The sequence below is a fragment of the Pipra filicauda genome, unplaced genomic scaffold (assembly GCF_003945595.2).
Source record: "Pipra filicauda isolate LSUMZ 115617 unplaced genomic scaffold, ASM394559v2 scaffold141_size4267151_pilon, whole genome shotgun sequence".
NCBI lineage: Eukaryota > Metazoa > Chordata > Aves > Passeriformes > Pipridae > Pipra > Pipra filicauda.
In genome coordinates this window covers 1,604,293-1,627,989 of record NW_024103896.1, presented here as the reverse complement: position 1 = coordinate 1,627,989, position 23,697 = coordinate 1,604,293, and the positions used below count along the sequence as shown (strand labels likewise).

The window sequence follows — 23,697 nt, the reverse complement described above, 5'->3', positions numbered from 1 at the left end:
CATTTTTCCCTTTGATCAGTGACAACACTGGCTTAATTTTTCCTACAGACCTGTTACAATGTGGGGCTTTTCCCGAGCCAGACTTCTGATATTTCTAGATAACATTAAAGAAGAAGAAATCAGGCTGGTTGTCCATCTATGAACTTCTTGTAGCTTTCAGAGTATTTGTGAGTTAACGGTTGTAACTGCTTATGAGCCCAAACCTGTACAACGTTTTTGCATAATAGTAGAACAACTATGACAAAATTGCAAAGTTGAGCTTGTTAAGTGTAGCAAAAAGAGTAGGAAAACGAATTTTATATCAAATGGGTTTTTCTAAAAGTCTTAGTGGCAATGTGAAATGAAAGCTTTGACATGTTAACAGGCTTGTATTTAGCATCTGAAATCTGAAAGAAATAGAAGTTGAAAGAGAGGTACATGAAAATGACAGAAGTAGATTTCTACAGCACGTATGCAATGAATAATGCTGGAATACTTAGTTCCTGGAGGGTTATTCTTCTTTCTGTCCAAATCCATAATGTGTGACCTAAGGTATTTTGCCTACAACTCCACGTTATATTGCATCAGTTAAAGGAAAAAAGGCAGTGTTGGTATTACAGTATAACACGTGTATGAAAATGTGGGGTCATTGTTCTTAAAGAAAAAAATGTTAAAGACATCAAAAGGTATTTGAAAGTTTAGATTTTTTTTTTTAAATATGAAGTTGTTTTGTATGTTCTCAGATGGCAACTATGTATAATGTGCAAAATCCTGCTGCTGACAGTGAAATATGACTTTCTGATTTTACATCTGTTAGCCTGTTAGCTTCTGTTACTGGCAAAATCAAATTTTAATAGACTTGTAGTCCCATAGGAAACTGACATTTCACATGGAGACACAGGGACATTTTCAGTTATCTTCTAAGTAGCTTAGAACAGATTGTAGGGAAAAATCAGGGAGGTGGGAAAAAGTCCTGTTTTGAGTTCATAAACATATCTCTAACCCTTCCAATTGCTACTAGCAGCTGGCAGCAACATTGAACTTAATCACTTAATCTCTTCCCAAGTGGATACCCTATTTTAAGTACCACACTGGCATTTGCTTGCACAGCATCCCTGTCAGTCCTGAACTTGGGAACAGCAGGCTTGTAAATCAGATTTTCTTTCAAGTGTTGCTGTTCATGTGTGCCAGCCTTGTACATTTTATAATTCTTATGAAAGAATGGGAAAAAGAGATGGATAGCTTGGCTAGATGCATTATAACCCTGAGGAGGAACATGTTTTTTAGTGTGTTACAGAACTAGTTTGATTATAGTTTGTATCTGTGTAATATATAATTGCAAATTTGCATGACAGTGGCAATGAGGAGAGGAGCTGCCATTGCATAGAAATTTCAGATAGACTCGGGAAACGATCTGCATTATGTTATGCTGTTACAATTCTATAAAGATATAAATGGCACGTTAATATGTCCATGTGTATTCTATTTGGTGACTATAAAATATAGTTATCCTGTCTATGAAAACTAGTTTATTAGGATCTGTGGAAAGGGCCAAGGAATAAAAACACATTAACTTTTTTGTATCTGTATCCATAAATGTTATGTGAGAACTGGTCACATTATTATGATTAAGTAATGTTTTGATAAAAATTATTTCTTAGATAAGAATTGGATGTAGATATATAAACATGGAGATTATGTGTTTGCAATGCGTGGATTCATATTCTATGACTTTCATCCTTTACTCCAGTAGAAGGAACCCAGAATTTTTGTGTTTTTCTGGAGCTGTCAAGCTCCTGTTGGGTTAGGTTGCTTGTTAGGGTTAGAAAGAAGCAGGATTTATAAATGTCAATCTGACACTTGTTACCTGCATAGTTGGTATATGTTTGATGTTCTGAGTAGAGTGAAGAGGGCACAGAGTTAAATTTCAGTTGATTTACATTACCTCGTTATCTCATACAGTACATATCTTCTTTATCACGTTTAGCATTAGTCCTGGCATGTTATTTTTCTTCTCTGTATTTGTGGCTCTGGCAAAGATATTGAAAAATGAAGCAAAAATATTGTTACTGGTTTGTTATGTGTTTTCACATGCAAAGAAAATGTTCTTGTAAGTAAGGGAAGTACTCCCTTTTCCTGGGGAAATAAATACAATTCATAGAATATGTTTTTTAATTTCATTTGAATAATTGTCAATGTTTTAGTTACTCCATATGTATATATTGTCATAATAACTATAGCTATATGATAAAAAGTAAGCTTCTAACAGGTGCACCTCCACAAGTATACTTTAAAGAATATAATATTCTTTACAGTTTGACCTTTTTACATCTTCTGTTAAAGAAAAATGTGCAATTGTTTTGTCATAGAATTCGCTTTTGTAGTGTTAGACATTAAAAGCTGTGTTAGTCTCCTCAAAAATAGAAATATGATTTGGATACATTAATTTCATTAAACTTCCTCAGGAAATTTTTTCATTCTCTTTATTAACCTTTGTATGAAGTTGTTTAACCATATAATCTTTGTTAACTCCTATAGGTGTTGTTCCCAACTGTTGATAAGAAGAAATTTTATTTGTAGTTTTGAAAGAAAAGTATTTTGTTTAGGTCTTTCGGCCTCTGATTGTAATTCAGATTTACAGTCAGGTGTTGTTCCTTTCAATATCTATTAAATGTTATCATAGGAATTGAGCGTCTAGTAAGGAGGAGATATGTGGCTTGGACTGAAAGAGACATGGCACTACCTTGTTGTAGAAGTGCCGAGGGTGTTAGAAAGCAAGGAAGTAACTGAATATACTTGCTAAAACTGTTCTGAATGAAGCTGTTGAAATGTGATTTGAGGCTTGGCTGAAGCCAGCCTGTTACTGGAAATCTGATTAGATCAGTTGTACCTTGCTGATTTCTAAGACAAAGAAGTCTCATAGACAGTGGAGAGCCTGTATTTAAGACCTCTGTGATTATTCTCTAGGAAAAGAATGATGTTTTCTTAAGGGTTTTGTAAATGTGCTGATGCTTCAAAACCATTTATGTTGTACTTTGCTAATAGCTAAATGGCAAATTTCATTTTATTGGACTCTTGCTCGGGAAATCATGTATTAACAAGTTTCAAGAACTGTAAAGCTTTAAGAGGGGACACAATTCCAGGTTTAATGAAATTAATTGTCTCACTGCTTGGCTAACTTTTTGTTTTCCCCTCTTGCCTTTTTTAAGTAATTAAGTCAGAGAAAGTTTAACTACAGCCACCTAAAATTTCTGTGGCGGTTCTGAAGGGACTCTTCTGGGGTTGCCCCCTGCTCCCCCTTAGGCCACATTAATGTTTACATACTGGCTGTTAACATTATAGTGGCGCCTGTCTCGTTGCTACAGTTAAGACTCTGTCACTGATGGTATTATAAAACTTGAGATTTAGGGCTTTTATAATTTGGCTGTAAAATCTTGCTCTGGGCAATTATTTGCAACATGTTTTTAGTTGAAAACTTTGCGCATTTTTCCTAAAAAAAAAAAAAAAGTATACTGGACTCTTACAAAAACATGTAAAGCATATTCATTTAAAAAGTGGTACAGTTCAACAGTGCATGTTGTAGAGAACATCTATATATATATACACACATATATTTAGTGTTCTTGGAAACAAAAGTATTACTATGTATTGCTTAGAAAGTGACAGAAATATTTGTGGAAGAACAATGTGGAATTTTTAGACAGTGTGTTCTGATGGCAAGTTCAGTGTTGTTGAGATTATTTGCTTGCCATAAATGCCATTAGTCTAAATACATTATAAAGGAGCAATGTGGCAGCACAGTAGTGGTAAAAAGTATACACTGTAAAGAAATTATAATTTCTCTAAGTTTGTTCATTCAAGTACAAATTTGTTGGTATATCCTTCTCTGTAGTAGTATAGTATGTTTAGACTTGAGGTGACAATTACATTTCAGAAATGTTTTATGGTTATTCAGTTTGATGTTGTATTTTAGGGAAAGAGATAAATAACCAGTAAGGGTGGGGGGAGGGTGAGTGATCAAAACAGGTAAACAAACTCTTTTAACACAGAAAGTGGTTTTGGAAGTGTTAGTCTTACTTGCTACAGGTAAGAAATTGAGAAAGCCAGCTGCACTGAGGATGACTTTTTGCCTGTTTTTTGTGTTGCAGTGAAAAAACCACTCAAGTTTGAATCACTGACTTGTGAATTTTGTGGTGTAATCTGGTAAGGAGAACTAGCAAGGAGACAAATTATTTTGGAGTTGTACTCCTCTAGAGTGGTTATTTCTGTGAAATATGGAGCCACAGTGTAGAAGTTACTGGGAAAGCTTTTTATTTTTAAACCAAAATATGTTAAATTTCATTGTACTTCAGCAACTGTTTGGTGAGACCTGGAGTTTGAAGGATCTGTGTTTTTGTAGAAACAGCACATAAACATTTGAACATGTTTTGCTGCACGATCTGAGGGCTGCTACTGTGCTGTAGTTATAGAATCATATCAGAGAATGGTTTGGGTTGGAAGGGACTTTAAAGATCATCTAGTTCCAATCCGCCTGCTGTGGGCAGGGAGACACTCCACAAAAACAGATTGCCTTAACAGTTATTGTAAAAAGGGAAAACTGATCATTCAAGGTTGCCTGGGAGCGCAGGAGTCAATCTGGAAGATGCTGTGATGGTGGCAACATTGTGAAGGGTGATTACAGTCAACACTTGGACTTTTCTAACTATCTGAAATGTGTGTTTCTATTTCATACCAGTCATCTCTTTCTAATCAGTTGAGTCATTCACCATGCTGTGTTTCACAGTGTAGATAACTGTCTTAAGCTAGATTTCATCCACTTGAGATGGCAAAAGTTTGGCAAGATGAATTCTGTAGTTGTGAATAGAGTAAGAAGATTTCTTGGCAAGCAGTGATTACAGTTCTGAACATTTGTAGTCAGTCAGTTCAGCTTATAAACTAACCAGGATTCTGAAAAACTCTACTGTGTCTGCAGATGTATTCAGCAACCAAGTTTAAGAAATTTTCAGGCTGTAGCATTTGAATGTCAGAAAAATTTGGTTCAGCTTGCTTGTGTGGTGTCCTTGAAGTCTTGCACAAAACGAAGAGCAGGAGAACAGCTACAGCTTTATAGTTGACAGTCCATTTTCTGGGATAACACAGGCAGACAGAGTAAGAACAGTGAAAGATCTCATGTGAAATATACACCTGTGATTCTGAACGTGCTGGAGAATGTGTTGCAGCACCTGGGTGGATCTGTAGAGACTAGGTTTATTTTCTCTTTGTGTTGTTAGAGTCAGGGCTGAGCTGGATCAGTCAGAACTATTTGTTTGCATTTGTTCAGTGGTCTCCAGATCCCTGAGTTTCAGGAGGATTTACCGGCTTAGGAAGAGCACCAGCCATGTGGTTACTTCATGAATAATAGTATAAAGACATCTTGACAGCACCCATTAAACTCTGGACTACTCTATCAGTACACTTGGGGCCAACTGGGATGGACAAAGGGCAGTGCTAAGGTCAAGGAACAAGCTCTGATAGATCCCAGGTGACTGTGCAGATACCTTCCTGTCTTCCTGTGCTGCTCCATGAGTAATTGATACTTGATTATAGTTAAAGTTTAATTTTTTTTAATTATTTGAAGGACCACTTTTGGCAAATCTGTTTCTGAAATGTTAAAAGACTGAAAACTTAAGTAAAAGTCATCTGCATATTAGTGTAATTTTGTATTTTGTTTTTCATCATTAACTCTAAAAAACCCACCAAAACCCCTGTAAAACTTGCAGTCCTGTTGAAATGCTGACAGATAAAATGTTAAAATTCAGACTGCTGAACCCTGGACTATTCTGCGAGTGTGACTTGGAGTCAAATGGCACAAACAGTGGATTAATTACTCTGTTCTGTCTGCTCGGCACTACCATCCAGGACACACTTATTTGGACTTCCTTGGCTTAAGAAAACACTTAATACATCCTCTGTGTCTAAATGCTTGCATGTAACAGGTGGGTCCCAGAGGGGGAATAATAAATACTTTGCTAGTATAGAATAAACTTCAGATGCTTCTTAGGTGAGCTGGCTACAGTGCTGACCTTTACCTGGCAAGATAAGATTCATGCCTCGCATGCCGTGGCTTCAGTGGCTGGAAGTCTTGGAGGGAACTTTTCTATGCTGTGTTCCTCAAGTCTGCTTGTAGGATATTGTTTCTAGATACCACAGATGAGAGCAGTTTAAGTATTTGTTTCTGTGAGAGCCACACCTATTAACCCTCAGGAAATGCAATTACTGTTTTCTGTAGCCTCATTGCTCCCAAGAAACTAAGGTGATAGTTAGGTCCTGCAGCAGGAAAAGTGTGAAGGTAGAAAATTAGAATGGTAATGATTTGCTATATTTAATCATGTAAAACTTTTCTGTGGTAAAGATTACAGCAGTGTACTTAGGTCAAACATCTTACTTCCCTTTCCTGTCCTCTCCCCTCTGTATCCTGGGACAAAAAATGGCATGTTTTTATTTCCTTTGGTAAGGAAATAAAACGCCGTGTGTGCGTAGTGTTTCTTGTAATCTAATGACCTCCACTCCAGATTGAAGCTTTTTTGATAAAATAAGTATATGCCATTAAAACCTTCTTCTAAAGATAGTCTGTCTGAGAAAAAGGAACAGCAGTGTCCATGGCATTAAAGGCAAGCATAAAACAGGTCTCATGAATTTGGGCCAGTACGCTGTCATCACAGTCGAGACTGCTCCAGCTTTGGTGAAAGACTGAAACAATATGGACTGTCTGGTAGTACAGCATAATTTTGTCTGCGTGAAGGAATTTATATGGGCTCCATCTTGCTGCCTCAGTGATATGTTTTTCCTTTTCAGCTCTTCAGTATCTGTTATTCATTCCTTGTGAGCAACAGACTGAGGAACTATAAAAAGTGTTCTAATATCAACTGTTGGCAATTTGGATCTTTGAGCTTAGAGTGAGAAAATAATAGGTTTAAACTGGACTTGGCAGTAGCTTATTTCTGTCTTTGGTAGGTGAAATACCTCATTAACATCTGTCTGTAGTATCTGGCACAGTTCATCATCCAGTACTGATGTTCTGCCAGAAAATGGCTGCTCAGTCAATAGGGATGTGTTGAAACGACTCTCAAAATTTAGTATGGCTTGCCTGCCTTTCTAGAGAAGGTTCACATTGACTTCTGATCCTGCTCTTCCTTTATGACCCCTTGTGTTTCAGGCCATTACAGATGTAGGCACACTCTTAACAGTATTCGTTTGTCTTCTGTGTGATTAATTCATAGTTCCTAACTGGATTTAAAGCCTGCTTTTAATATAACTTAGTAGGCTGTCATTGGGGGTCTAAAGGGGAGGGGAAAAAAAGCAAATTGTCAGTGTGTGTTGAGAAGTCCATACCTGCTTCTCTTGGAAGTGCTGGTCTGCTGTTTCTGAATACAAGAGCATTTAGAAGTTAGTCACACCACGTGAAAAGCTGCAGTAGTTCTCTGAGTTGGATTGATTTGTCATGTTAGCTTTTTTTGCATATTGCTTCAGGTAGTTTGTGAACAGTGTAATCCAATCACAAATGTAAGCTTAAAAATTTTATGAGTCTAAAGAGAAAATTAACTCTAAACATGCAAACAAAACAATAGCTGCCAGTGTGACAGACTAGAAAAAGAGTATCAGGCTGCTGAAGTCTTTTGAAATAGATGATTTGAGTAGCTTATAAAATAAAACTTGTATTGTGGAATGGGCTGTCTCAAACTGGGCACAGAATATGACTTGGGGAGGGAAAGGCAGTTATTCCACAGGGCTTCTTGGGAAGCCTCTGGAGCTGTTTCTCGCTGAGCTGCTGTGAGCTGGGTTTGGGGCTGTGCAGGTTGGGTGTGGCTGAATGGCACTTAGCCTGAGAAGGACTGGAGGGTAGAGGTGGAGAAGAACAAGTCAAACACTGGTATTGGAATAGTCCCAAGCTGTCAACTGGAGTAATAATCTTATATGAGCAATTTTTTCTCCTTCTTCCTGTCCTTTTCACTCTCAAAATACACTGAAGTCCAAGATCTGTGAATATTGCACATATCTGCAACTCTGAAATTTTTCCATGCCCTGTTCTGCACTTCTCCCTAATTTTTAGTAACAGTTCTGTCCATAATTTCCTCTTTTGCTATGAAGTGGTAGTGATTGCCAGCAAAATATGTAGAAAAAATGACCAACTGCTGCTGCTGGACCACAAAGCAGTTTTGCTCACAAAGAGATTATTTGGTTTTGTGCCTTATGCTCGTACCTTCCAGACAGAGTGGCCAAGCAGCACATGTTGTATCCTGACTGAGAAAGTGCCCAGAAAGAACTGTTTCCTTTGTGATTGACTGAGCTGATTAGAAACAATTCTGTGTTACTATCAACAGTCCAAAGAAATAGTTATTTGGGGCCTTATTTAACAGTAGGTAAGTGTTAAGTAACACTAGTCCTTCTGTACCAAGAATGTGAATAATTTAAAAAATGCCTGGAAATTCTTCATTTTTTTTTTTTTAATGAGGATGTTATTCTTCTGTTATCTCCTAGTCAGTCTTTTTATGAAACTAATAAGCTTTTTGGAATCTCTATATCTTTTAATGGAATCTTGTGAGGTTAAATTACACTTTAATTAAGAGGTTTTTTCCCCTCTGTATGTCAGCCTTTGTTTTGCCTCTGTTAGATACCCTAGAGAAAGTGGGAGAGGAGGGAAGAGAGAGGGAATGTTGAAAGAAAATCTGTATATAAAAGAGTATAAAGCAGTTAAAAAAAATTAAACTATAGATGTTATCTTGTGTTGTACTAGCTGAAAACTCTGTAAGAATTATTGGTACTAATTTAACTGGAATGTATTACTGTAGATATATTTTCTTTTTGGCTTCTCTCCCTTCCCAGTTTTCTCATACCCTTTCTTTGGCATGTGTTCAAATCATGGAACATGTTGATTTTATTTTATTTCCTTTTAAGAACAACAAATTCTGAGTATTTGCATGAAACCATTTTACTTAACATGTAATGTGCTCCAAGCCAAGGATTACTGATTTGCAGTTTTGAGCAATTTCAATTTCCCCAACCTGTGAAGTGTCCTTTTCCTACTTTCAACAACCCCAAATTTTGCAATACAAAATTCCTTTAAAAAAGCAGTGGGTCATGAGTCCTTAAACCGTATATTTCTGAAATTAAGTTCTGTGCCTCAACATTATCTTTATGTGAAAGACTTGCTACTGGTATTTACTAAACTCAAAACGTTATCATGTTCTTTTTTGAAAACTTACTTCTTTGGTCTGTTTTCATAATTTTCAGCATTATTTTGAAAGCTTATCTGTTCCTCCTGATTTTAAGTGAACTTTTGCACCAGGACTTTGCTGCTGACCTCCAGCTGTCAGTAGGAAATTGGTGGGTGTGAGAGATTAACGATACCCTAAACATAATCTGTAGTGCTTGTGTTATTACAGGGATGCAATCACAACTCCAGATCTATAGTTGGCTTGCTTGTGGTGTCAAGCTGCTGTAAAAAACCTACCTCTTACCTCTTCATTTTAACTTCTTTCTTTTTAGGGGAAACGTGATTTGTGTGTTTGATATAATTCTGCAGGTTATAAAATGGTATGTTTTACAGTGGGGAGGGGTTGAAGCTGAGGGGAGGAATTCTTCCTGTTTTTGCAGACCACAAGTCCTGTCTGGGGAGCCATTACAAACTATTATGTTAGCTTCTTAATTTATGTTCAGAAATTAAAGCCAGAGTTAACTCTTTTAAGTCTTTCTTTTTTTTTTTTTAATTTAAAAAAGGACAAATGTTCTCAAATTTTCCTATTTACTAAAATAAACGTATAATTTTATATTTTTCTATGAGATATACACTAAGATATATGAGAATATTTACTATTAAAATTACTGTTTTGCTGTAACAAGTTTTTGCAGCATGTTATGTGCTCTTTACCTTTTTTTTTTAACATTCCACCCCATATATACCTTTGAATTCACTGATTCCCATGAAAGTAGTTATATTTGTGATTTCTTAGACTTGTAAAGAATCCAGAAAAAGATTATCAGTTAAAATACAGAGGTAACTGTCAGAATGTGCAGCGGATTCAATGAAGAGTAGCATTCATATAAAATTCAAACTTGATTTTGTAGGAAACTAACGTAAGGAATTTATGAAAAAATCATTTTTATAGAAGTCATGCATAGTTCAGATTTTCTTGTATAGGTCACAAGGAAAGGTAAGTTTGACTTGTTTTATTCTAGTACCTGTTTATTCTCGGGTCAGTCTTGTTGGTTTGACAACACTAAGAAGTTTTGAAAAAGCAAATTGTAGGAACATGATATTTTGGACTGGGAGTGAAGTTAGAAAGCTTTGTGCCAAAGCTGAAACTGCTCTTGTCTTAGCAGTGAGTTGGATATTTTTATTTTGTGTGTGTTTGCACCCTAGCTGTTTAAATTTATTACATATACTGGAGAAACATAACCCATCAATTAAATGTTTAATCAGAGAACATAATTGCATGCATAAAGATTTTTACCATGCTGCTTTATCCATCTTCAGGCTCCTTCTACACACGTCTGCCCCTGACTGCTGCTCAGCACTGGGTTACAGGAGTGAACGTTGCAGGGAAGGGGGGCCTGGGTGTCCCTGCCCCAGTGTTGCCTCCCCATGTGGTGTGAATTCATGGGTGGGGCTCACCCAGTGGGCTGTTCCTGCTGAAGGAGGTGCCTGTTCAATTTGCGTGAATTTTGTAGACTGTGGTATCCATCTTGCTGTGGTTATTTCCTGTTATTTCTGACTCGCTAACTTATTTCCCCCTTAGTTTTGAGCAAGACAAAAAAGTGATCATAAACCCCCACGATTTACATAAATATATAAAAAAAGCACAATTATAGTAGTTCAAATGTGTTTAATTAATTGCAGTGAATGTTTAGATTTCAGGATGTCTGCTCAGAAAGGTTTGTGGTTTAATGAAACAAGGCAATGGAGAAAACAATTTTTTAAACTTCATATTACTAAAAAAGTTCTTGATGAGGGAATTGGAGGAGCTGTAGTGCTGTTATTAGACATAAAATGGGCATGGCAAGGCAAAACATATGAAAGAAGTAAATATTCAAAAGGAGGAATGAATAATGAGAAAGAAATAGCTTAAAAATGGCAGGTCCTACATCTCTTCTGTGCTGTTTAGAGAAAGAGAAGGTGTTTGCTTTCTGTTGGAAGTTTTCTTTGAGGGCTGCTGTGGTCACACTGGTTAATTTATGATAAAATTGCCAGGAGCATAAGTGCTTTCTAAGGATTCATCCCACCTTCAGGCAAACTTGGTTGGGTTTTTTTTGTGTGCTGTTGATGCTGTTGCTTTTTAGCTTAGCAACACTCTGTTTTTAAGGAAAACCATAAGTACACTGAAGGAAACCCATAAATAAGGAGAGAGAGAACTGGCCATGATTTTTTAGGAAAACACAATCTAAGTTGTGTTTAAAAATTGGTATTTTGTATTATTTCCTATTAGATGAAGAAAAAGCTTATGCTGCTTGTGAAACTAAAGTTATTCTTTGAATTTTATAGCACGTCAAGCTAGGCAAGAAAACATTCTTCAGCAAAGTGTTCCACAAACAATATGTTGGCATGCAGATTTGGGCAGTTGCTGCTTCTATTGGCGTGAATAGGATGTTTTACTCATGTGTTAGGGAAATTGGACTTTGGCCTCAATCAAATAAGTTTTCCAGAGTTTCTGGCACTTCCATGAAAATATAAATACCTTGCTCTCAGGCAAATGCATTCAAAGTCTGAGAGTGGCCCTTAGTGATTTCTTTGACTTCAAAATACTATTGATTAAACAAAGAATAGGAAAGCTTTGATCTGTTTTTTACTTTCTGTATTTTCACTTTGAGTCCTGAAGATGAGTTCTGAAAAATTGAGACAGTTTCAGTAAAGAGCTGTAAATGTGATTAAAATCTTAGGGAACGTTGTCGGAAGACTGAAGGAGTTCAGTTTTTGTTTAAGAAATGATGTGTGGGTCACTTGGTTGGAGTCTGTAGTGTTACAGGGGAGGTAAAGATGGAACCATTTTCAGACACCAGACAGATTCTTGTAGAAACTAGAGTGCAAATTGTAAAGATAAGTACCCTTAGAATAATATATCAATGATTGTGGTGACTGGAAATACTTAAAAGACATTTTTTTTTTAAATATGTGACTAATTCATTAAGGAAAAGTTTATGTTTTGTATTAGTTAGGAAGACAGATTATTTATCAGTTTAATCCCTTGTGATTTTATAATCTATGGAAAAAAAATTATATATGGTATTTTGAAGTTGCATTCCACCTTTTTTTCTGTAGAATAATAGAATTGTTCAGATAAGCCTTGGGAAGTCAGCTAGTGCAGCTTCCTCCTGCTTGGAGCAGAGCCGGCACTGAGTTCAAACCATCTTGCTTAGGGATTTGTCCGGTTAGCCTTGCAAACTGCTGAGGACAGAGGTCCAGCAGCTCCTCTGAGTCCCTGTTCCAGTACTCACCTGTCTTGATGGAGAAAATGCCGTTTCCTTGAGTCAGGTCAAAATCTCTCCGACCATGCTCCTGGTCCTCCCTGCCAGCTGATCAATGCCTATTTTGTATTGGGGATTGCAAACAGGCACGGGACTCTGCGGTGTAATGAGTGCCAAGTAAATGGGATTAATAATTTCTCTTGACCTCTTACCTACACTTCTCGTAATGCGGCCCAGTACACTGCTAGTTTTCCTTGTTATTTTTATCCTGTAGGTTTTTGGGTTTTTTAGCAGTTATTTTAGACTCTTTCCTCTGGGCAACGCAATAAAAAAAATGTGTGGCTCTCTGTTGAGGTTTATATGCCATAGTTTAAGAGCTATTGCTTGTTAGAATTTGGTCTGAACGTTACCAAGTTGTCTGAAAAGCAACTTTTATCAAGTGAAACTTTTCTTTGAGGAAGGCATAAATGAACAAGAGAATTATCTTCTGGAAGCCTGTGGTCTGTTGTAATTTAAACATTAGAAGTGGAATCTGCAAGGTTGGAATAATTCAGCAATAGATAATGTGACCTGTGCTGAATACCTAAACTCTGAGACATTGCCTGCTCAGTTCTCTAACAGGCATGAAAGAAAATTCTTGTTAAAGTGTGAATTGGGAAGAAAAAGGAGGAGAAACAAAGTGAAAAGTATATTAAACTCTACTGCTCTTTGATACTTGAATTAAAGGGTAATTAAAACATGATTGCTTTTGTGCAATCCTCCCTTCCAGGTAAAGGAGACCAGTCTTGTTAAGACTTTTCCAGAAAAAAAGTTCTTTAACACGAGAAACTGTCAGGATGGACCTTGGTCTGCTGCTCATGAATTTTGGGTTACCCCTAGCTCATGTTTTTCCTTCTTGAGTTAAAGATCACAGATGTCATTAGAAAAGAGTTGAGTATGGGAGATACTGTCAGTTAAGAGGTGACTGGGAGACAGTGGGAAGCCACGATGAAGATCTTTATGGAAGAGGCCTCTGGAGGAAAATGGCATAAGACAGAAACCATGGAGGAGGAATGGGCCGTAAGGATTTGTGTGCGTCTGCTTAGGCTTTGCCGTAGTGACCTCGCCTGACCCATCAGTGGTGTAGCCACGTGCTACGTGTTGGTGTTCCCAAGATTAGTGTTCAACACTGGTTCATGGACTTTTAGGGTGAAATGTAAGCTGTTTATTGGTATCTTTAAACCTTCCCAAAGCATGTGGTTAGACATGGCTGACTAATTGTTTTTATTGTTTAACTATTTCCTGCTCTTCTAATGCCATTTCCCAATTATATTTTCCTCTTTGTTTACCAGCTGCAGTTTTAATACAGTCCTTGGGTTGTACTAGTGACCCTTTTGCTTGGCCTACCTCCATCTTTCTGTCCTGTTTTCTGTCAGCTGTCATTGCCACAGAATAGCGCAATGTTCTCTGAACTTCCACCTGCTTTTTAACAGTGGAGTTCAGGGTTGGGTTAGGCTTGTTGGATCACATTTGCACAGGGCCAGGAAGACTGCCCCCCCTTCCACCCCGCCTTTTTTTTTTCCCTTCCCCTGGAAAAATGGAGCTATTTATTTTTTAAACAGTCACAGAATTAATTTGGAGGAAGAAAACTTTCTGCTTGGAGTCAAGCAGGGCCTCAGAGACGGGCTTGTTGGAGGCACTTTGAGATGACGTCATCTAGAAACTTTGCTGTATTTTTGGTTCCGGAAGTTACTTCCTTTCACAAATTTATTGTCTGCACATTTTTCCTTCTCCCAACCACCTCCTTCTCACATTGGTCTTGCTGCAGCTGCACTGCAGCTTCTGATTTCTTTCCTTCCTCTTCTTTAGCCCCTTTTCCTTTCTTTGTCTTTGTAGCTGGTGTTTTACACTTAGGCCAAAGGGACTACAATAGAAACTAAAACTCATTTAGAACAAATTCTTAGCTTTAGTGTTTAAAAATAAGAAAATTAAATAAATATTCATGCGAGGCTAAAAGACCCTGCCTGCATGTCAGCCCTGCTTGTATGACAATAGGGACTGCATGAGAGAATCCACTAAGTAAATCATGTAGACGTACAATGATCATCCTGTTTTGTGCACATTATATATAATACAGTTGTGAATACACATATATTCTCTGAAATGTACTCTCTGAAATATGTAGTATACCCTGAAAGCTACATCTGTCACTCAGTAGCTGGTGAAGGCTTCTCGCAGTTATGTTACTGCAGGATATTATTGAAGTTCTGATGTTTTCCAGAATATTCAAAGTGTATTGAGTTACCAGGTTAGCTCTCATGGGTAATTTATTTCTGTGTTTCCAAACAGCTGAGTGTTTGGGTATTTATCGTAAATTTTTAACACTATTACAGGGATAAAAAAAAAGAATCCAAGAAACGTGAAATACCTGATATTTTTCCTGAGAACAAATTAAAATAAAACTTACGATATACACAACTGTATTGACTGCCAGTTTGGTAATCAAGAGGGTAGGGACACCAATATTATCACTCGAGCTAATCAGCTGAAAGATGGTGACTGTTTACAGATCAATGTGAGAGTTGAATTTATCTATTACATGAGGTGAATTTTCACCCCTTCCTGGTGAGAAATGTCCTACAGCATTTTGATGCTTTATTGCAAGTTGTAGGGCTTACTTTGCTTAAACACTCACAGACCCTATTCCCTCTCTGTTGTCTTCTTGTTTCTTGTGTGCCTCATCCTCATTAACTCTTTAGATTCAGGCTTTTTTTTCTCTAGGTTTCTATGCTAGAGTTTTGTTTCTAGTATCTGATACAGAGTGATAGTAGGTGGAGGAGGAGAGCAGATTTGTAATTCTGCTTTAAAAAAAACCCACAAAACAAACTGATTTTGGTGGTTAAAGTTTTGACCCTAAGCCAAATTTGAACCTTCCCTGTGAGTAGAGAGCAACTTGTGAAGTCAGGATGCTGCATCATTGCTTTCCCCAAGTTCAGCATGATGTGGAAGCACTAAAGCTTTTGAGTGGAATATGTCCCCATGGCTTAGATATCTGCTCTGAAAAACCTTGATCTAGATGCGTAACTTGGCAAAGTTATGGACTTGTAAACATGGGGATTAGAAAATACTGAATAAATTTCTTTCGGAATGGATCAAGCTTGGCAACTGTGTGATTGGAATTTCTCTATTTCCTGCTATCTGTGCTTTTGTTTTGTTCCCTTCTTCAACTGAATTGATAGCAAGATGTGCTCTGTTGACATACTGCTCTCTTAAGCAGTCTTATGAATGCTTGAAAACTTAAAATGTCACGACAAAATGGAACATACAAGCCCAGGTTAGACCTTCTGTTATATATTACCTTCTGTAGTAGCAATATAAAAAAAATCCTGAATGGCATGAAGAGAAATATGGGTTCAGGTTATAAGCTCAACTCCATGTTGAGAAACTCTAACAGTTGAATGTATGGTGCCTTCCCACAAATTTTCAAGTTATATGTGTAAGACCAGTGGGGACAATATGAAAAATCCTGAATATTACAAGGCTGATGGTAGACTCAAAATGTTAAGAACACCAGTCCAGTAGGAAATACTGAAACTGAGCGTTCCAACCTTTGGCCATAGTCTCTAAGCAGATCTTTGCAGAAGAGGAGGAATGGTTGAAGGCAAAGCAGATCTGCAGTGGTAATGTTTCCCACTTTCTCAAGGCTGATGGTGGCTTGTGACCGATGTACAGAAAATAATTTTTAATTCACCTGGATCCTATAGTGATATCTAGTGCAGTCTGTTACTGGAGCAACTCACATCTGCATAGTTGAGTTCAGTTTTGGTCTTGTGCTGCAATAGAATCAACAAAAGTGTGAGAGCATGAGCCCAAGTTTATACTTTTCCTAAAGTGCAGTGTGAGCTATGGGCTGAGACACAGGGACAGACCCAAAAATAGAAGGGGAAAATAAAATTAGATAAAGGTTAGAAGAGAAAATGGTTCCAGGACACTCTTAGCACTGTGATTCTGAACTGGCTTGAGCCAAGATTTCTGCATCATCAGTCTCAGTAGAAAACTTTTCATAACATTGTAAGCAGAAGGGCTAAGGTGTCTCAAGTTACATAGCAGTGGTCACAAAACAGAAGCTAACACACAAACATTTTTCTGTAAATTCACAATTTAACTTAGGCTTAGGTCATTGTTTGTATGCCTACATTAACAGCTGGTGTGTAGGCTTTTATTTTATGATAAGTGCTGTGTAATTCAGGGTGCCTTGCCCCTCGTGACAGCTTCAGGACTCATGTGCAGTAGCAAGTTGCTATATATAACTTGATTCCTGTAATTCCTCACTGCTTTGGATACTGTGCTATCAAGATGCTATTTTTGGTTTTGTACATATTTTTTTATAGGGTGTAATGATTCATCCTCCATCAGTAATCTGTGTTTTTAAACTTTCTTCTTTAATAAAATATTCTTAATAAAATATTCTTAATACTTAAAGTGTTTTTCTTCAGTCTGCAAAAAATGTTTGATCCTCCACTAATTTTATTTTTTCTGTTTATAGGAGAGGCCTCCTCACAATTTACATGGCCAACCAAGTAAGTAGTCCTTTATTTCAAGAATAAAACCACCTAAGATCCATTGAAAATGTGAGATTCATCGCCTGTTTTAATCATTCCAGGATTTTTCTTTAAAAATTTTATGTTACTAGATAACTTAAGAGCAAATTGTGACCTTAGGTCTTTCAGAAGTAGCTGTAAAGCATTGTATTATGCTCAAAATTTCTTGTATCATAGCCCCAAGAAGATGGGTAATTTTATATTTCTCGTCTGTAGTAGAATGGCATCTAGAACTTTGATGGTCGTTATTTTGCAGATGAGAAATCCAACACCATATAGTTTAGTTTTGTAATTAATTGTTTTTCAGACTGGTATCAGCTGTTGTGTGTGCAAACATTTTTATTGCATGTTTGTATCAATTTAAATGTTGTGTCGTATTTCTTATAATCTCATTCAAATAAATAAAATTTCTCTAAATGATGTGTGATGTTAACTTACTCTAAATATAAAATACTTCTGTTACTTGATTATACTCCTTTAGGAAAGATTTTATTTTACTAAAGGAATTATGTAAAGTTTTTGTATAGTTGGAGTTGCTTAAAGAGTCACAGAAAATACAAAAAAGAAAACAACTGAAAGTTGTGTTCAGACCACTGGGACAGTTTGCTGGGGCCTCACAGTTGTGCAAGAGTAGAACTCTGGTGGTGATTAAAAGATCGATGACTAAAATTGATAAGACAAAGGCAATATATCATAGTACAGATTAGGGTGATACACCTGATACCTTCTCTTCCGTCCATCTGTGTGAAGTCATTGTTGATGACTTGTAATTCTGAATATTTGTGGTAGGAGGTGACATCATATGTGTGTTAGCAGGTAGATATCCTGTAAAGTCCCTTTATGCATTTACCAAACCCTTCATGTAGTTCTCTCTCAAATTCTGGTGTTTAACAATTTCTTCCAGGCAGAAATTTTTTCTTGAGTTATTCTGTATTTGTAGACTGTCTATCATGACAGACTCATGACGGGAACTTAACAGACTTTAGAAGAGAAGAAATTAATATTTGCTTTTAAATTTATTATTGTTAACTACCATTTTACCTTCTATAGCTGCCTAACTTATATGGGTCATACCCTATCCTTTAGGATTCCTTTTCTTTACAAATGTTTTTAACCTAATTTGGAAAGATGACAAATTCTCCTCTTGAAATTTAATTAATTAGATTGTTTGGACTCCCAGTAACACATGGGAACAAGGTTTGATTCCTGAAAGGAAGTCCTAACTTTGGAAGGTTTCCTTGAATTCAGAAGACCAGCTGTGTGGAAACTCCTCATTCAGGAAACATAGGTTATAAGGGCAGTGATATTTAGTTGGACATACCATCACTCCTTTGGAATGGACTTTTCAGGAGAAGGGGGAAATCAGTGTGCCTATATAGCAGCACCTCTGAGTATCCAGTTCTGAGAAAGCTGTCACTGTCTTTCTGGCTCTTAGGCTGCAGTGCCACACAGTCCATGTGGTGCTGGACGGTCTTAGAAAGGAAAAGTCAAGAAATGCAGTTACATTTTATGAATGCCATTTGGTGCAGTGGATATTCTCTGTAGTGTGATTGTTTATTTTAGGCACAAAACATTGGTGGACCTGGGGCTGCCAGGGTTTGCTTTGTTAAACTGCCTGTGATCACGTCATACTTATCTTGTTAGCAAGCTGTGTAATCGCAGAAAATGTTTCCTTGTTCGTGTTGCTTATCTTTTGTTTAGAACTTTATATGCTTTGGTGAGATTTACTTATAAGTTTACTAAGCCTTTAAAACATTTATTTCTGTCATCTTTAGATTGCAGCATACCCCATTCTGAAAGCTGGCACATTTTAATCTTCAGTGATTACAGCTAGATTGTGGAATTAGACAGCATTTCTTGCATTCTGTAAAACTCGCGTCAGGACCTGTTAAGATATTCATGGACCTAAATGTATTCTTTTGTTTTGTTTCATATTTTCCTAAACTTTGTTTTGCAGCCTTGGCAATAATAATTAAGGCTTTCTGTGTGATTCTTCTTGTGTGCCTTTGCCCAGTTAGACAGGCAGGAGGTAACTGTAATTAGTGTTGGTTAGTATAAGAAATTATCATGAATGTTGCTGCAGTGAATTTTTATAGCCAGATTAGGGCTTCTAAATCAGAAAATTTTATTTCTGTTGTCCTGTTGGCAGTACGTGACAATTTGTCCTCGGAGATAAATTTACTTAGTGGAAAGGGGAAAGGTTTGTTAAAGTCTTTATGTGTGGCTGCTGTTTCTCATTTCAGCGAGTGAAATGCAGTAGAACATGAAAGGCAGTGGGTCTAAGGACTCGTGTTCTAAAGGTGACATTTTTATTGTTTTTTACTCTGGAACTACTAGAAACTTGTGAATGGAAACATGTGAATAAATGTCCTGGCTCATTTTAAATAAGTCAGTGATTATAGATTTATGTGAACCTGAACTCCTGAATTGCATTTCCTTTCTGCTTACACAGTGAAATAACAGATCAAAAATTAACTGTTGAGGCTATATGTGCTGTATGGAAAAACAGAACAAAAATGCTTTTTCAGATTAGCTTGCTGCAGAATTGAAGCTATATAAGAATGCACTTTAGGGCTTGGATTTTCTTTTTTTTCTTTTTAGTTTCTTTAAAGATAAGAATGAGAAATAAGTATAGGAGTGAAGCATCTGTAGTTTTAATTTTGATATGCAGAGTGTAAAATCAACTTCTGAGCTTCTGACTGGAAGTCATTTAAGTTTTTAGAAGTAAATTAGTATGCCTGAGCCCTAGCATTCTTGAACATGTGCCGTTGAGACTCGAAGTTTCTGTAATAGCCTGGAAAAGAGTAGTGTTAGTCAGTACTGTGGACCACACAGAAGCACAGAGCTTTCAAGTTCTATTTTGGATTGCATGTGTTTAAGTCAAGAAATTTCTAGGATCATAAGAGATGCATTGGTAGTGAACATATAAGATGATCCTTCATGGATAATTTGAGATCAAAAGGAACCCCAAGATTCCAGCAAAAGGTGGAAAGTGAAATGGAATCTCTTTCAGTTATTTTTATCTGGAAAAGTAGATGATATTTATGACTGTCCCATGAGGAAGACCAATAGCTCTTATGTTTCAAAACAGTTAAGGCATACTTTGTTGTGAACAGCTCAACAGTTGAATTCTTGCTTTTACATTGAAGAAACTGGGTCTTTGGATTTGGGTTTGGGTTTTTTTGTGTGGAAAACAAAACAAAGGTGCTACCTTCAATATGCAAGATAAGAAGATGAACTAGGACTGATTTGATATAAAGCTTTTTGAAAAACAAGAGTTTAGGAAAATTATGTTGTCATTGAAATACTACACCATAGGGGCAGTTACCCTAGTGTGTGCTGAGCTATGTGCTGTTTGAAATTCAAACTGCATCACTACATCAAAGGCTTTATTCATTCTGTACTATGACTTCTAATGTATGGTGGGCTACTTGAAAAATTGGAAATGTTAATATTAATAAGGTACTCTTGAGGGTCACAGATTATATGATAAAAAACTTAATTGTAAGGCGAAGCAGCTGGATGAAAAAGGCGGAGTGGTGCTGTTGAGAACTGGTTCTTGAGTGTGATGGGAGGAAGAAGTGTATCTATCCCAACCACAGAGAGAGCATTACTGAGTGGACAGCTATAAATTTGAAAATTAGACAAGTAAGATAGGAAGACAAGGAAGTAGAGAAGCACAAGCTATAGGTGAGAAATGAGACTTCATTGTGTCAAGAGACATGAAGGGACCGGAGCTATGCTGACATAACAGGTTTTGGTTTGTGGGGAGTGTTACAGGTAAAACAAGAGGAAGAACATGAGAAAATGTCTAGTTCTAGTTAAAGCAGAAAGCGGATGATAAAGAAAATCATGGGTTTTTCAGGAATTAATTAATGTGAAGAGAAATTTAGGAAGACCCCAGAAAGAGAGACAGAAAGAGAGGGTATTTTTGGTAACCTGGATATGGAAGTTGGAGAAATTGTTGTCAGCAATTGCGTCTGGACAAAGTTTACACAGAAATAGGAAGATGCTGTGCCTTACTTATTGCTATGCTGATGTTAGGTCATCAGTGCATCTGCCACTTATGGAATACTGCACACAGATCCTCATATATAGGGGAAATGATACTGTTTAAACGAGTACTGAACAAGTGATCAGTGGCATTCCAGTGGGTAATGCTCTGCTTCTGTATGTGATAGAGAACAAGTAACGCAGCTGAGCACAGTTTCTTGCAGTTTTAAAGTAGTCCAGGCAGTTTCACAGTTGAATTGTTTTTCCGTTGCATAGATAGACTAAATCTGAGTTCATTTTGGCTGTATCATTGTTTATTCCAACTAGTCAGTGTGAAGGCTGCGTGGAAGTTGTGCTCTTAAAGTTTGAAATATTTGGTCTAGGAGCATGCAAAAATGCAGACTTAAAAAGAAATCCTTCAGGATCTAATGGAGAGATGAGTATCCAGTGCTCTTCAGTTGGCTTTAACTCCTGATATTTGTATGTTTTTTTACAGGATGGAAGTCATAGTGATTCAAAATATTACGAAATCTTCATACTCTGCAATATTAAAAACAAAAATCAAAGCTGTTAGCCTAATTTCAGATATCTGGCACACAGAGAGAGCAAAGTAGATACCAAACTTGACAGAGATATGGCACAATATAGAACATGGTTCAAATGTCTGAGGCCAAGGGCCCTCCGATATCACTTTTCATATACACTAGATTTGTTGTCGTTGTTTCATGCTTTGTGGAAGTGATATGTGGAGGGATGAAAGAAAGAGGAGTGGAACTTGCTGTAACAAAAGTAAAAGCAACAACATAAGACCACTTTTAAGCTGTGCTTTTGCTGATTTTGCAAAGATTTAAGATTTTGCGAGTGTTTTCATTTTAAACTTACTAAACTGAAATTTTAGGAACAAGACTAGCTGACTCCTGTTTTTCTCCACTGGGAACATTTCTGTTTTAATCAAAAGATGGAGACAATCCAAAATGAAGAAGAACAGGTGGATTTATGTTTATGCAATATGTATTTTAAGCTTTTTGAAGCGCTGGGTTCTAGTAAAATGGATTTGACCACTCCTCCCTTTTCTTTTTAGATATTTAGAATTTTCTTGTGTGCTTTCTTGTGATTCTTAATATTAACATTGTACAAGGACTGCCAACATGGGAGATTTTATCTATTCTTTTAGCATATTAGCCAAGATAGGAATAACTAGATTTTTTTTTTAGTTTTCTAACATTTCAAAAGTAATCTCTGTAACTGGAAGTGCATCAAGTAAATGGTTGAGACACTTGTCTTCCAGGATGCTTGCTCTCCTCCTGCCACTATCTCTTCCTTGCTTTGCAACTGTTGTCTGGTACTCTTCTTCTGGGATGTCAGTGGCTTTGGTTACAGCAGCAGCTGGCAGGAAACATGTATATTTGTTGTCTAATGGTGTCCAGATTTCCCTTTCATTTCTTGTGTTGTCATCTTTTAAGTTGATAGTGTACTAGTTAAACTGTTGCTTACCAGGCTACTTCTGTTGTTAGAATAGTAAGTTGCCTTACTGTCTTATTCTCTTGGTTTTATAAGTTATTGTTGGAATAGCAGAAATACTTTGATATTTGGTTTAGATTGAATATTAGGAAAAATTTCTTCACAGAAAGGGTTGTCAAGCACTGGAACAGGCTGCCCAGGAACATGTAAGAAAATTGATGTGTAGATGTGTTAACTGGGGACATGGTTTAGGGGTGGACTTGGCAGTGCTGGGTTAGCAGCCAGAGTTGATGATCTTAAGGGTCTTTTGCAGCCTGAACAATTCTGTGGTTCTGTAATATTCTACATCTCACGTGGTTGATTTAAAGGGGGACAAATCCTGTTTGAAAGCTCACAGGAAAGGATTTTCCTCATTGGAAATGACATTGAACTGGAACTCAGGATTGTAAAATATTTCCTGCCTTTTGGAGGACAAAGCCCTGTTTTGTGAGTGTTCTGAAGCAATGTCTTGGTCTCTCTAGTGAAGCATCCAGCACCCAGTCATTGCTGCTTGGGTAACGGAAGAGCAAAAAGTACAGAATTTAATCCTATCTGGAAAGAAATCTCAAGTGCTCACTTAGTGCAGAATTTCTACTTTTGCATGGAAAAACTGTCTCAGGTGATGTCTTATCACTTGATGTAATTGATAATTTTTGTAATTCTGCTACAAGTTAAGCCTTTAATTTTAGTGCTAACATGAAATAAGTCTTGTCTGGTCAATTTACACATTGATATCAACTGACTGGTGTTTTCCCTGGAGCTACGGTTCTGTTCTAACACATCTCAAGTTTGAAGCTCAACAGAGAGTCCTGAATACCTGCTTGTAATAGTGGCATTTTTGCAATTGTTTTGGCCCACATTGTAACCTGGGATTTTGTCAGGAGTTGTTTGCGTCTTCCGTCAGGTCATGTGATGTTCCTTGGTAATTCCCGCCTTCTGTTGTGGAATGGCGTTTTTATTCTATTTTGTCATTTGGACTTAGGAGGAGAGACTTTTCTGTAGCTTCTGCTTCGTTACTGCCTAGATCTTAGTGGAAAAGTAAGGTAGAAAATGAAGAGCTCACATCTTTCCCATTTCATAGAAGGCATATTCAGATGGAGCTTATCCAGCGTTTGTTCTTCCAGCATACCTTCATGTTTATGCTGCCTCGTGGTTTAAAGCCAGGCAGAGTCAGCCCCATGTTCTCAGAAGGACACTCAGGGTATGG

General features: G+C 37.1%; 1 protein-coding gene across 2 annotated transcripts in view; it reads left to right on the top strand.

Moving 5' to 3' along the window:
* The window catches only part of TMEM135 (transmembrane protein 135), a 172,628-nt gene that overhangs the window by 20,124 nt on the left and 128,807 nt on the right, over positions 1-23,697 (top strand). For both annotated transcript variants that reach the window (XM_027744610.2, XM_027744609.2), the window contains exon 4: positions 16,943-16,976. In XM_027744610.2, coding sequence (XP_027600411.1) covers positions 16,943-16,976 — 34 coding nt within the window. The remainder of the gene's footprint in view (positions 1-16,942; positions 16,977-23,697) is intronic.